The 15,168-nt window shown below is 43.1% G+C and overlaps 1 protein-coding gene and 1 long non-coding RNA gene across 8 annotated transcripts in view; one reads left to right on the top strand and one right to left on the bottom strand.

Moving 5' to 3' along the window:
- Nucleotides 1-2,769: 2,769 nt before the first annotated feature.
- Nucleotides 2,770-15,168, top strand: part of LOC116093906 — a 32,637-nt gene continuing 20,238 nt past the window's right edge. For 5 of the 6 annotated variants that reach the window (XR_004119888.1, XR_004119884.1, XR_004119887.1 and 2 more), the window contains exons 1-2: nucleotides 2,770-2,813; nucleotides 5,017-5,098. This is a non-coding gene — a long non-coding RNA (uncharacterized LOC116093906). Of the gene's footprint in view, nucleotides 2,814-5,016; nucleotides 5,099-5,167; nucleotides 5,200-15,168 lie in introns of all 6 variants that reach the window. The other variant, XR_004119889.1, reaches the window with a different exon arrangement.
- Znhit6 (zinc finger HIT-type containing 6) overlaps nucleotides 3,622-15,168 on the bottom strand; it is a 32,174-nt gene continuing 20,627 nt past the window's right edge. For both annotated transcript variants that reach the window (XM_031375750.1, XM_031375751.1), the window contains 2 exons: nucleotides 7,077-7,201; nucleotides 3,622-3,794 (listed from right to left, as the gene is read on the bottom strand). In XM_031375750.1, the coding sequence (XP_031231610.1) occupies nucleotides 3,754-3,794; nucleotides 7,077-7,201 (166 nt within the window). In that variant the 3' untranslated portion in view covers nucleotides 3,622-3,753. The remainder of the gene's footprint in view (nucleotides 3,795-7,076; nucleotides 7,202-15,168) is intronic.

Genomic DNA, 15,168 nt, shown 5'->3' with positions numbered 1-15,168 from the left:
GAATCGACTCAAAGGTCACAACTGTCCTCCCTGCCACCTAGGAAAGCAATAAAGGAAGCCTTGGGCCGCTCCTTCCCGGCTGGCCACAGCGGTCAGGTCACACAGGAGCTTCCTCAGGAGCTTCCTCGTGGAGCCCATTACCTGCAAAGCTGCATACCCGCTTTCTTGGCTTTTCTTCACCACCTCTACTTTTCCATTCCAGTGCTTAGAAGTTCTGTTTGTGAGGGTTCAAATGTGGCAAAAACTGTTACAGGCTTCTAAGCTGCAACAGCTGCAGAGGCCAAGGACATTGGCTGAACAACTGACCAGGCTTTCCAGGGAGAGATCTGAAGCGGAGAACTTGAAGAAAAACACCTTCCAATCTGTCAGGGACATGGAAAGATCACTGTCTCTCATAGTGGTCAAAGTTCTAAAAGCAGAGAATCCCAGTGCCTGGTTAGCCAGTCCCCCGTACTTCAAAACACAGAAACTGGATTCTTTTATTTTTCTTTAGGAACACAGAGTACCAGTCAAAAGGAGGACCACAGGGCTCTAGGAAAATAAAGTTACTGGGCTTTAGGGACTGTCTTTGTACCACAGATTTACACCATATGGACTTAAACCAGAACCAACGCTCAAGGAGCCAAAAGAATTAAGATACCAAGAATGACGGTCTCTTCTAACAGCAAAAATAACTAGAGTACTAAACAGAAACCCGAGAAACTTGAGTTTTCTGAAATAAAAATGTGACACCACTGTGTAAAAGTCTCTGCCATCTCCTAAGGGAGATAGGAAGCTTGCTTTTAAAACTCAAACCTTCATGAGTTGGTTTTCTTTTTGGGAGCTTATGTCAGAGCATGAACATGTGTCTCTAGTCTCCAAGAGCTTCCTTTTGTCTGCCCTGTTATCTCCATGGATTTCCTTCAACCATTTGATTTCTGCTTCTGAAGCCCTCCAATATCAGAAGGTCCTATCTCCTACAGCTGCAATAGCTCCCACAAAACTCTACCCCTCAAGTCTGTCCTGTATAAGGGTATGGCCCAATACTTATAGCTGGATTCACTAGTAGGCCAAACACATGATTCTTCTGATGTTCAATATGCCAACATATCATCCAGTAGTTTGTGCCCTTTCCATGTGGGCCCACAGACTAGGCAGTCTGGGACAGCTATGCTACCTCAGGCCTGCTGCAATAGCTCTCAGCAGTACCTAGTTCAGCTGCAGATGATTCACAGAGACAATGAAAAAGACCAGATGCCAGCGTTTCGGAGTCCATCAAAGAAACTGGTATTAACATAAGCAGGTTACTGAAGTCACTGAAGTTATGTCCAAACTAGCAAAGACTTAGAGGAGGACGAATAAAACGCACAAGACACTGCTAAACTTATTGGGAGAAATGGAGGAGAGTGGTCTAACAAATTATGAACAACTTTCTTTAAAAAAAACCAAAGTGGTTTTTGTGTGGGTGTGGTAACATGTATCTACCATCCTAGAACTAGGGAGGTGGAGGTAGAAAGATCCCCTGGGTGCTCAAGGCCATTCTTGGCTACATGCAAATTTGAAGCTAGCCCAGAATACAGGAGATCTTGTCTTTAAAAAGAAAAAAAACAAAACAGAACAAACAAACAAATAACTCAACAAGTTTATCTATGAGAGCAGCTCTCAGACCTCATTAGAGAAGTTTCTTTGCACAGTAGAAGGTGGTAAACACAGAAACTCATAACTGGTCACAAGTATGGAGAACAAATGTCTGTGGCAAGTTAAGTCACAGTAACTCGAGACAGCAAGAATCCCAGATAGTCTCTGACACAGAGCCTCCCTGAGATTGTAGCCCAACAGTTAAGGATGTAATCTAAGAAGCTCAACTGTCCTGGCTGGAACGCTGGCTCACTTAATCCAAGTGGTCTTGAGCACAAGCCTGAACCTCATATGGCTGGCCCTCAGTCTCCTCCATATGATGATGCTATATAAGTGATTTAAATATCAGAGCAAGGAATGGGAGAAAGAGGGGCTCTGGAGCCTTGAGTTACTCACCAAGAATACGAAACAGGAGAGTAGGCTTGTCAAGGGCTGAAAGACAAGGTGTGTGCTGTGGGTGCGGACCACCTTGATTCTGAGACATTTCTCACTGACCTTGAAGTCACAGTTTAGTAAGCCAGGCCAGGAAACACCACAAGTCTGTCAGTATTTATCACTGGGACTACATGCTTGACAGCTGTCGCTTCCAAAAATGTGGGTTCTGAGGTTCAAATTTAGGTTCTTGTACTTGCAAATTTTATATGTTGTAAATTATGATATTAGTCATATATGTGATAATTACCAATTATGAAAAGCCATATTTTGTTTTTAAAATCATTGTTTAAAAAATAAGAGGCCAGATGCAGCTTCTCCCTTCTTAGAAGGTAATCCATGGACAGACTGCAGATGACAAATTTGTCATTGTTTCAATCTGTGCACTCCAGGATTTGTCAGACTCCAAGAGTGAGCTTTAATACCACTGCCATCGAGGGCTCTTAGCAAACCATTCCAACCTCATCCACTTTAAGTATAACATGATTCTTCATTATGACACGCGCGGGTGTGGTTTTTATATGCTCAGCCCAGGGGAGGCACTTTTAGAAGGTGTGGCTTTGCTGGAGGAGGTGTTGCCTTGTTGGAGTAGGTGTGTCATTGTGAATGTGGACTTTAAGACCCTCTTCCTAGCTGCCCAGAAGCCAGTACTCTGCTAGCAGCCTTCAGATGAAGATGTAGAACTCTCAGCTCCTCCTGCACCATGCCTGCCTGGATGCTGCCCTGCTCCTGCCTTGATGATAATGGACTGAACCTCTGAACCTGTAAGCCAGCCCCAGTTAAATGTTGTTCTTATAGGAGTTGCCTCGGTCATGGTGTCTGTTCACAGCATAAAGCCCTAACCAAGACAATACATGTTCATTATAAATTGCTTGGGAATAAATACGCATATACTAGCCAAGTGAGCTGGCAGCTGTATTTAGGTGAACTCTGCCCACCTCTCCTCCTGGGAAGCAGAGGAGAGCACAGAATAAATCTTTTCTTTGTCGTTCAGTTTTATAAAGCTCAGCACTTCTCTTTGACTTAAGAGGAAAGCACTGGTTTCACTGAGGAGAGCCCTTTCTCCTCCACACTGGGATCACACCTTGTTCTGTGTACTTTATCCCTCTTCCCCAACAACCTCAGACAGTTCAATTCAATTCCCCCACCTATCCTTCCTGCCCGGTTCAGTGATACAAATTTCACTTTTGGATCCATCTGAATCCTGTGAAACGGAGCTTCGCCACCTTTCCAGTAGTCCTGGCAACACCACGGTGCCATAGGAACCCTTCGTATATATCACATAAACCAGCCAACTCCTGGAGAGCTGCGTCACCCTGGCTAGCTGCTTTGCTGTGAGGCATTCTCTTCAGAGAGGTGAGACCACAGAGAACGCCATCTTTGTGGTCGATACAGGTGATCCTTGGGTTTGGTCTTGTGACAACCTAACAAATAAAACATGTTTTCAGCTTCTAGACATAAGCATACTAAATGTCTAGTAAGGACTACACTAGTCAGGTGCACAGGGAGCTCATCCCGTGGAGGAGGTCTTAAAAGTCACTTAGTTCAAAAGGCAATAAAATGCACTTTCTCCCCCCGAAAAAGTTTATGCTGTTTAATTCTTTTAGACAAACACCACAGCACCCGACAGACTCAGTCACCCAGCAGTCCAGTGACACACAGTCTTCTCAACCCTCGGGGAATGTCCACCTTCTTCCACAGTGCTTAATTTCCATTGCCAAGCTGCTGGGCAGATTCATTTTTCACTGGAAAAAAACCACATAAACATACAGTCAGCTGTTTACACTGCTCAGTCTGTTTTGTTTTCTCTTCATCTCTCCTCCCTTCTGATGCATAGCAACAGCGCTGCTGCACACAGGGACAGACAGACTATGTCATGTCCTAAGCAGCCAGGATCCACAATTCTGAACACAGGAAACAGAGAACTGATGGGTGAAAGTGGCAATTATGTTCTGTGAGGTTATATCCTTCCTGACTGTGGAAGACTTGGGAATCGACCTCACAGTTCAGTTATGATCCCACATTGATGATACCAAATAGACCACTATTATCACATGGCCTGCCTCCATGTGGTTGGAAACATTTTTACACATGTGTATACTTTAAACTTAAACTGAATGGCCAGTATATGTGAATGGATGTCGGCTGACAGACGACTAAGCACAAATGGAGCATCTCTGAAGTTTTTATGTCCAGGGTGAGCAACACCCAGCCGGGCACTGAAGCTAGTCAGTCCTGCATGACAAAACCCAACCTCTCCTTCCCAGATCTGTCTCATAATGTGCGGTACATTGAACCCTGTAATTGTATGTTACTCTATCCTTATAGATAATAAAATTAAAAGGATGTAACATATTTAAAGCACTTTTAAAATTGTTAACATTAAAATATGATTAGTGTCTAGAGCAATGGCTCGGGGTTAAGGGCACTCACTGCTCTTTCACAGAACCAAAGCTTGGATCCCAAAACTCAATAGCACATAGGCAGGTACAGAGAAATTCACAACTGTCTGTAACTTCAGCCCTAGGAGATCCAACATGCTCTTTTGGCCTTTGAGAGCACTGCATGTAAGTGTGAGTGCATGTACACAAACATGTACACATTTAAATAAAACTAAATCTTTAAGGAATTATAAAGAGATTACTTTGCTTAAGGTTACTACTGTTTATCTCCATGAGGTAGAGAAGAAGAAGGAAACTGATAGAGGATACACACAGGCTAGAAAGATAAGCTTGGCCCTCTGTCTGTCTCATATTCCAACTGACCGTTTCCCTGGGCTTCACTTAGACTTACAGTTGTGCTGGCAACCACAACAACTGTTGGTGAGTCTTCCTATATGTAAGGCACCAAAATATCACCGCCTCAGGAAATATCCATCTTGGGAGTTTTATAAACTCCACAACTTTGCTTTCAAATTCCTTTGAGATCCCGTAAGTGAATTATTTTGTCCTCTGGCTTTCTCTGCAGGGTTTATCATGGCACCCACTATACACACAGCTGAGTTATACTTTCCTATGCCTGAGCCTCACCATCACCTACACAATAAAAGGTAAAGAAAGCAAAGAGGGCTGAGGAAGGATGGAGGAGGGGAGTCAATGAAAAGGATTTATTTTCCCAGCAGGAGACCGACATATGAAGGTGCTCTGCCAGGTAATGTCGCTGATTGAAGCACATGTGCCTACTAACTTTGCCTACCAACGCAAGCATCTCAGCTGACTTCACAGGGCTCTGTCCTTATCCCAGAAGACAGCACAGGCTGCTTTCTCAAGTCACTCCCATCTGCCCCTGGAATGGCAGGAGAGGAGGTCCTGTGCAGGCTCTTAAACTCTTCTCAGTGCTCTCTCCACAGGACCCAAAGGCAGGCATGCATGCGTGCGCGCACGCGCGCGTGCGCACTCCCAACCCCACTAGCCAGAGTTAACTAGCACTTTCCTCTCCTGGCTAGTCCTTGAGTGGTAGAGTTAACCCTTTTCATTCCTTAAAAAGGGAAGGAAGGACAAACAAACAAGCAAATACCAAAACCCCTTGCCTACAAATACAGGCAGACCTAATTATGACAATCTCCAACCAACACTGTAACAACCATCAACTGTAGACTACATTTTCTAGAAACACATCTTCCCCCCAAAAGAGAACTCTAGTCTCAGGATAAAACTTCAACTGGAGAGAACAAAATTTCCAGTGCTTTCCCAAGAAAATGTTCAGGAAAACAAATGCATGTCCACAGGCCTGCCCTTACTGCTGAGGGAGCGCTGAGGGTGCCATCACACTCCTTCAGATTCTCTTTGCAGCTGCAGCCCTACACAGCCCTTTACACAGAAAGAAGAGTCACCTGTGTGCCTGTAAGGGACAACTCCTACTCCAGGCTCCATTACAGGATGAATTACCCTTTCTTACTGCTTCACCCCAGGAAGCCTTGCTTGAGTCAGGGGAAGAGAAGCTGTGTGTGTGCTGTTTGTTTACACAGCTCATGTTTGCCCTGGCTGGGAACTCACCCTACAAATTTCCCTGAAGCCAGCATTTAGAAGACTCAATGCTATGCCAATTATGTTGAAGAAAAAGGCTTCTACAAAGTTTAAAAAAGGGAAAATGATTACTTAAAACTGAAATTTCTAATGTAAGAAAATGGGCTAGTCTCAAATGGTAAAAAAAGAGACAAGAATAAAGATAAGGCTTAGAGATTCTTAATTTATTTCTAAAAAACTCCACATCTGTTAATCTGAATTTAGTTTCAAGATGTAGCACTGAAAGAACCTTCATTTTTTTGTTTTTAATTAATTTTATCCAAGAAAGAAAAAAAAATGACACACACGGAGAGAACACCTTACAAACAGGCCATATTTTGTTATGCAACAAAACCCAAATCATACTTGCTACATAAGACTATCTAACCGTGCAGCTGTACACAGTCCACACTTGATCTCTCAGCTGAGAGGCCACCTCAGCGTTCTCAGGACTTTCCTCCTAGAAGTAACTGCTGAGCTTTAACCCAGCCATAGACTCCTGTATTATATAGCACAACTAGGTGACTCTGATCAATGGCTGGAACTCAGGGAAGCGATTTCTATACACCAAACATTCACACACCACCCCAGTTTTAATACCCTCTCACATGGACAAAGAAACAGAAGAGGCAGGAAATAAAACCATGGAGTTTAGAGAGGTAAACACAGGGGCGTGGCAACAGCAGGTTTTAAACCCAAGGATCCCTGCAGCAGCACCCTTCTAGAAGGGAGGGTGTGAAACAGTCATTTCCCAGGTCAGGAATCTCTTGAGTTTTCAGTAGACAGTGAACTGTATCTTGACAATTCAAGTAAGCCAGAGCATCCTTTTCAGCAAGATGTGCTGACCCAGCCATTCCACTGAGCATCATGAAGGCTCACTTTCTAACGGACAGAAACAGCACCTGCTTATGTGGTACTGCATAACATCAGCTGCTGTACACAGTAAATCCTTTACATCTATAAACACACTGGGGAAACACACAGATAAAATGTAGAAGCAGTCAAAAGGGACAAACTGCTTACCTTGGTGAAGAAGCTGCATGTCATTATTAGTTCCTTTCAACACCACGTGCAAAGTTGGGTATTCAATGATCACTTTGTTTCTCAAGTTGTCTAAAAGACTTTTGTAAGGATCCAGTTCATGATACCTTAAGAAAAAAAACCACACACTTATTTATGTCTTCTAAGAATCCATGCAAAAGACTAATACTGAAGTGAATAGTAAGTACGCCAGTGTCTAGAACCAAACACAGGAGCGGCCGAGGTGAGGGGCTCAGGACTTTGAGGGCAGCCTAGGCTACACATCGAGTTCTAGGCCACTCTGGGTTACACCCTAAGACCCTGCCTCAATCGATCAAAATAACAGCAATCAAAATGAATAGCAAGCAGGACACGGGGACAATCATCCCACTTACTTAGGAGGCTGAAACAGGAAACTTGAGGCTAGTCTAGAAAATGACTGCAAGACACCATATTTAGACAAAAGATCTACCTATAAGATGTTGGCACTTGAGAAAACCTAGACCAATTTCCTAGTTTTCATATAGACTTAGAAATGAACAGTTTTATATAAAACCAATATTCAATGCACAAAAAAAAAAGTTCATGAACTTTTCTTTGACAGGTGAAATTCAAATTCCTCAAATCTATTTATTTTGAACTTTAAAAGAATAACTGGCTACAAAATACTTTTGTAGAAAGTCAATTCTACTTGTAACAGGTTTCCAGAAGTTTATATTGCCATGCAATTAAATTTGGTTTGTCTTCATCTTGATACTTTAATACTTTTGGTTTCTGAATGTGAAAAAGTGAAAAACCTAAGAATTACAGTCTATTGGTCATGGCATCAGACATAGCTGATAATACATAAGTTAATTAGCAACATGCACTAAGGAATAAGACTGCTAAGTTCTTAAAAGACAGAGCAGGCTGAAGGTGTGTCTTCCTGACGTCTCCTTTGCACACTCTCTGGGGTGGGGTAATCGCACATTCAGGAACATGCTGGCATCTGGATGTTGTTTCAGGTCAACAAGAAAATGCCAAGAAGAGGCTCACCAGCTTCATTCTTCCCTACCAATGACATATGACACTCACAGGCAAACCCTCAGCTCTTCCAAGGATTTGCTGTCCTTGCAGAGGACCTAGGTTTGGCTCCCAGCACTGACATGGGTGGCTCCCAATCACCTCACTCCAGCCCCAGTAGGTCCCAAGCCTCTGGCCTCCACAGGCACCTGCACTCATATGCACATGTCTAACAATACACATGATGAAAATAATAATAAAAAAATCAATCTTTAAAAAAGAAAGCATCCTGGAGTGTGAAGGCTCCAGAGCAAAGATGTCCCCTGGAATCACTACAGCCTGCTGGGATTCAGAGTGAACCAACAGCGAGTTTCGGCATCTCTTCGTTAACATCAAGTTATTTGTATATGGAGTTATGATTTCTCTGTTCCAAGGCTGTCCTGTGCAACAGGGGAAACAGAAGCGCTTCAAAACTGCAAAGCCACGCCTACCATGGTAACAGGACTTTCCTCGGAGGAAAACACTGACAGACTGAGTAAGAAGGAACCTGTGTGCGAGCTTCTCTGATGACTGCTCTACCAAGAACTGGAGTTAGTTATTTCAGAATCATAGAGCATTAAAAAGAAGCACGAGATGCAGAGTAACTGTGTTTTCTGAACCAGCACCTGTGGTCACTCACCATTCTCTCCCTGGGTAATGGAAGACACGTGCGCAGAAAATATTTTACAAGTGGGTTCAGGATTTAAGGATCAAATGCTTCTCATCTTTGCAGAGGAACTGGGTTCCACTCCTGGAGCCCACAGGACACCTCACAGCTGTTAATGCTCTTCCAGGAGATCTGACGCCCTCTGCTGACCTCTACTCGTACTACATACATGTGGTGCACTACATCCATTAAAGCACTCTACTCATTCACATGCATAAAATTAAAAATAAATTAACCTACATTTTTAGTTACACTAAGAAAAACAGGAGACTGCATTAGATAACTGAACATAAAATTAATGTATAGTATACAAAGATGTACCTGAACTTTTCCTAGGGGCAAAACCAAGCAGGGCTTTCAGTCAGAGGTCTTTTCAGGCCTCAGGGGACACACTTGAAATAGCTTACCCTCTACACATTTAATCCTAACCATAAGGCTTCTCCTAAGGGACTTCACAAATAAAAGGATGTTTCTATTTATTTTAGCTTTTATTGGCAAATAATTTTCTGTGTATAGCTAATACTTTCAGTATTTTATCTCATTTTATAGCATTCACTCTGCACTTTGTTGTTTTAGATTGCCAAAAGTCACATGGACTAAAATTCCAATATTACTGCTGATAAAAAAAAAAAAATTAACATGCTCCCAGCAAATCAATGCTCACAGATACATCAACCTGACAGGCATGTTACACATCAGACGCCTGAAGCTGTTAGGGTTACACCTGGTGACCACGAGAAGCCAGTCTTATTGAGCAAACCAAGCAGGCGGAATGCAAAAACTACAACGAAGAGTTAACTAAAGAGTTGTTTTTTAAAACATTTTCTTCAAATACGACAGAAAGTGGGGTTTGTTGAATATCTTTTATTTATGTATGTGGCCTGTGTGTGTGTGAGTGCATGTCCCATCTAGGAGGTGCCCTCAGATGCCACAGGTAGTGATGCTCCTGGAGCTGGAGTTACTGGTGGCTATGAGCCTCCCAACATGGGTGCTGAGAACCGAAGTCTGGTCCTCTGTGAGAGCAGCAAGCTCTTCTCACTGTGGAGCACCTTCCTAGTCCCGCTCCAGGGCTCCAGTTAGTATCTGCTCTGCAGGGCTACTCACCTCTACTAGAGCAACACTGCTCTTAAGGGCCAGGAGCATCCAGACCACTGCTTGTTGACTGTGAAGTTCATTTCTTTTTTTGTTTGTTTTGGTTTGTTTTTTTTGTTTTTGAGACAGGGTTTCTCTGTGTAGCTCTGGCTGTCCTGGAACTCACTTTGTTGACCAAATTAGTGTAGAACTCAGAAATCCGCCTGCCTCTGCCTCTCAAGTGCTGGATTAAAGGCGTGCACCACCACTGCCTGGCGAAGTTCATATTTCAATGCAGACTCTTTGCTCAAAGTCTGAATTCTTCAGATTCGAGGATATTAGTATGCACCGTGAAAGTCATTCACAAAGAAAGCCTGTCAAATACGTGCAGGGCTAACATTTTATACACTTGGAATTTGGCTAACTGAAGCCTAACAGGAGTTAAAGTCCTACTCTGCCACTTACTGCTCTAGGATCCTAGAGACATCACTTCTACCTTTTTTATTACTTTATTTATATTTATTTAGCATGTGTGAAGTGTGTGCAGCATGTGTGTGTACACAGCCTTGGGGGTCAGCCCTTACGTTCCACCTTGAGATGGACTCTGTTGTTTGCTGCTGCACATCACACACTAGCTGGCTCTGGGGCATCTAGGGAGCCCAGACGTGGGCTACTGAGCCTGACTTGCCAGGGTGCCAGGATTCCATCAGATCTGGCTGCCCACTGAGCAGCTCCCTAGCTCATTTCACTCCTTTACTTCTGTTTCCTACTTGAAAATGGGGATGTCAGTGCTTCTTTAGAGCTATGAGCACTCAGTGACTAAACAGAGACTCTAGCTCACATACTCAAGTCTTGGACATAGCTTTTCACTTTATAATATCGACAGGACAAAATCACTGGATTTCCTTAGTTAAAAAGAACAGCATTCATGTTATCATTAGGCACATTTTTACCTTTGTGTACATTTTGCCTAAGTATAAGACTATGATTTTTAGCCCAACCCCAAACCTGTTTTATTGTCATGCTTATTTTCAAGGGTCCAAAAGTGCTTAAAATGCTTCTGTTTCCACTATCCTGAGGCAAGTGTTAAAGGGTCAGTTTTGACCCTCTTACAACACTTAGGCTCAGCTCCTTTGTCGGCCATTAGGATCACCAAATCCCAAAGGATACCTCTGTCTTTCTGAAACTTCTGCAACTCTGTTATTTCCATCAGCATGACTCAGCTGTCTGAGGATAAACTACTTAGGTTTGGAATAATCACAATCCCACCCTACATTTACTTTCTTAGCCTCAGGGACACTGCACACAATTCTTGTTTTACTTGTTCAGCCTTCTCTAAGCCAGCTGACCCTGCTCCCAGCACCACACAGGGACATGAGCAGGGTAGCAGGGTTCATTCAGAAGGCTCACCAGGTGTCTCAAAGGTTGCTGGTAAATAAGATCCTGACCCTTAAGTGTAACCTCAGCCCTGTCTCAGTCTCTCAAAGACACAGGTCAACAGCCTTGCCTTCTCTGTCTGTCTCAGCAATCTAGGGCAGCAGGCTTCTATTCTTCACATTCTAGAGACTTAATTAAAAAGAGGAGGGCCGCAAATGATGCTGCGTCCCATCTAGGTGGTGACACTCTGGATCCCTACCCTTCCACTAGCGAATATATAAAATAGCAAAGCTTAACTTTCCCCAGAAGTAGCAATTTAAAGTTGCCTTGAGAACAAGGTATTTTTCCACTAAAAATAAGGTCATTGAGTGAGGCGATCCCAGCTGTAAAACTACACGCTTTGTGCACATCTGCCACAGATGGGACCCACACTTTAGTAGAGCGGTAGTAGCTATGTCTCCTCCTAGGTTCTGGGTTAAAAGTGAAAACAACTGATCCTAAAAGTACAAAACTGAACCTCTGACTTTTTTGTGGAGTGGGAGGAAAGTCCAAGACTTAATATGGTATAAGTCAGCTCATTGCTATCTGGTGGCTTAAATTTTTTTTTTTTTTTTTTTTTTTTAAATTATGGCTCATTCTAGAATAATGGAATAGGTGCTGGAATAGATTTTTAGTTTGCATATTTTAAGAATGTATTGTCTTAAGGTTTCTATCTGTTTTAACTAGTATCCCCTTTAATTAGCTATGAAGAATTGCATGCAATGCATTTTGATCACATCCCTCCCTCCCCACATCTCACCCAGATCTCCCTCCCCCTTTTTCTTCCTGTCTCTTAAAAAAACCTTTAAGTCCCACACATACACTTTGGATGTGTGGCCACTAGCTGGAGTGTGAGCAGCCTATCAGGGGTCACACCTTACAGATGAACTCTTTCCAGTAAGTGCTCAATTAGTGGTGGGACTTAGTATCTGCCTCCTCTCCCCAGGCCGGGATTCTGTCTGGTTTGGGCTTGCAGAGCTATGGTGCACACTGTCACAACTGCTGTGCATTCCTATGTACAATGGAAGTAGTTCAAAAGGAATTACCTTATAATGGGAGTGACAATGCTCCCACCACAGGCTAACAAATGGGTTGCCTCTTTTAGAGCTGTTGACCAGTGAAGTCCTATATCTCCTAACATTAAGAGCTACTGCCAATGTTCTTGGTTATCCTCCAGAACTTGACAGTAAGGCCATACTGCTAAGCACACCACATACGCAAGTCAAAGAGCATGGAGAAATCAAGCTGTGTGTGTGTGTGTGTGTGAGTATGTGTGTGTGAGTGAGTGTGTGTTTGTGAGTGAGTGTGTGAGTGAGTGTGGTGTGTGTGAGTGAGTGTGTGTGTGGGGGGGAGCAGACTGGAGGAGGACAAAGGAGGAGGAAGACGAGGTGAAAGGAAAATGGGAATAGAGCAGTGTAGTGGTAGATCTGCCCAATCTAGGCAAGTAACTTATATACCAATTATGGAGTTGTGAATTAATTGATTGGTAAACTGGGTTAAAAATTTACCACAACACATACTGCCCTGGATGCGCCATCCCTGCTGGCTAGCTTTCACAGTTGTGGAAGGCGCTCTGCGTCCTGCCAGACCAGGAAAGCAAGCATTAATCCTGCACAGCTGTGCATCCCTGACAGCAAGAGCAACAGTGCCCCTGGCAAGATACACCCACTGGTACAACTGTGGTAGAAATGTCATGGAGTAACTATGGCTGGATTTAAGACTCATTCCACAGGTGAAACGCTTGTCTGGTACCATTACAAGGGTCAAAAACCTGTGATCAGACAGTCCATCAGCCTCAACGGAGAACCTACTATTATTATTCTGCTAACCTGGTTCTTAATAACTTAGTGTTACACCCGTAGCTCAGTGCACCTCTCAACCCTCATCAGAGAAGTTTCTTTTTGCAGTTGATGATGATTTACACAGAGACCCATAAATGGTCATGGGTGGAGCATGAGAGACTGAGTGCTCTGCCCTAAACAGGACATCTGTATTATTTTTCTTTCTCCCGAGGCTCAAGGCTCATTGAGGTAGAAGGGGATGGAATGATTTAAAAACCAGAGGTCATAGATGACAAGGAGAACCATGTTCTTCAGGCACGAGGTAGCTGGAGTGAATTTTTAACTACTTGTTTTAGAGCCGCACTTAACCAAATTCCTTGAATGTAATACAAACTTTGACTCAGACCATAAGTCCCACCTACTCAGAAGGCTGAAGCAGGAGGGGCTTCAGTCCAAAGCCCGCCTTGGTTTACAGAGTGAGCAAAGGGCCAGTCTGCATCGCAGCTCTGTGGGAATGCTCAGTGCATTGATGTTGTGTGTGCAAGTATAGGCGTAAGTTCAGAACCCTAACCACGTCCATGCAGGCACCAGCAACCCCAGCACTGGGGAGGCAGTATGACCCGACTGGCTAAGACAAGCCAAACTGCTGAGCTCATGGTTCGGTGAGAGACCTTACCTTATACAAAGAGTACAAATGAAAACAGCATCAGCTAGTCTTCCATATGCAGGCACACATGCACAACACACACATACATGTGTAATAAAAAAGGGAAGGAGGAAAAAGGCAAAGAAGGGCTGGGACTACAGGTTAATGACAGGGCTTTGTTTCTAAACAAGTGCTCTAAACTGCTGAGCCACATCTCCTATTCATTTTCATTTTAAGACTTTAGTTAATTTTTTTTCTGGACTAAAAAATTTGAGCACTACTTACTATATTACCAACATTTAATTTTATTGGAAATGAATCTCAATACAATGTATAAGCAGTTTTTAATAATGCCAAAGCTTCTTATTTTTGCTATTTTTATTATCAGGCTAAGTGATTTCCCCCCATTACCAACTAATTAGCAGAATCAAATAAAAAACCAAACAAACAAAAAAGAGAAAGTTTAACATACCTACTCAAATAGCAATTCCACAGTCTTCATTAAGCCTCTCTTTGCCAGACAATTCTAAAGAATCTCCAAGATCTAACAGACATTTTAAACACACAGACACACAATTTCCTTTTCAAATATCTGCAAAGTAGTTTTCAATTTCTTTGTAAGTCTAACAAGATCATTTAATTTTTCATTTCTAGTTCAAACAGTGTAAAGACGAGTTATACACACCACATACACACATGCATGTATGCACACACCATACACAATCCACTCTATCACACATACACACCCCCAAATGCAGACACACTAAACTTTAGATTTAATGGAGGCATGTAAGTAAAGATAGCTGGAGACCAGGCGTGCGTCTTTGGGAGAAGGACTGCCAATACATGTAGATCTGGAAGCCATTTGTACAGATGTAACAGCTGCTGCCATCTCAAACAAGCTTCTGAAAAACCCTCATTGCTCCAAGACCCAAAGTATTCAAAAAGAAATGTACTCAGGACCTTCGGAAGAGCGGAAGAGCAATCAGTGCTCTTCCCTGCTGAGCCACCTCACCAGCCCAGAAACCACACGGCTCACAACCACCCGTAATGAGATCGGACGCCCTTTTCTGGAGCATCTTAAGACAGCTAAAGTGTACTTATTTTTACTAATAAATAAATCTTTGGGCCAGGGCAAGTGGGGCCGACCGGAGCAAGCGGGGTTGACCAGAATAAGCAGAGGTCCTAAATTCAACTCCCAACAACAAGATGAAGGCTCGCAACTGTCTATACAGCTACAGTGTGTACTCATATACATAAAATAAATAAAAATAAATAAATAAACCTTAAAAAAGAAAAGAAATGTAAACCTGTGCACCCTGTGGTGAGCAGTCTGTGAGAACAGCTAGCCCTGACCTCAGTATGCCTCCCTGAAGAAATGATTGGCTAAAAGGAGCTGTTGCTTAAAAAACATGATGCCTAACTCAGGCCAGTGTTAGCCACATGGAACTTCATTCAGAACTCATTTCCTCC

This window comes from Mastomys coucha, unplaced genomic scaffold (genome assembly GCF_008632895.1).
Source record: "Mastomys coucha isolate ucsf_1 unplaced genomic scaffold, UCSF_Mcou_1 pScaffold16, whole genome shotgun sequence".
Classification (NCBI taxonomy): domain Eukaryota; kingdom Metazoa; phylum Chordata; class Mammalia; order Rodentia; family Muridae; genus Mastomys; species Mastomys coucha.
Note: the sequence above shows the minus strand (reverse complement) of the source record. Positions and strands in the feature narration are given on the sequence as shown.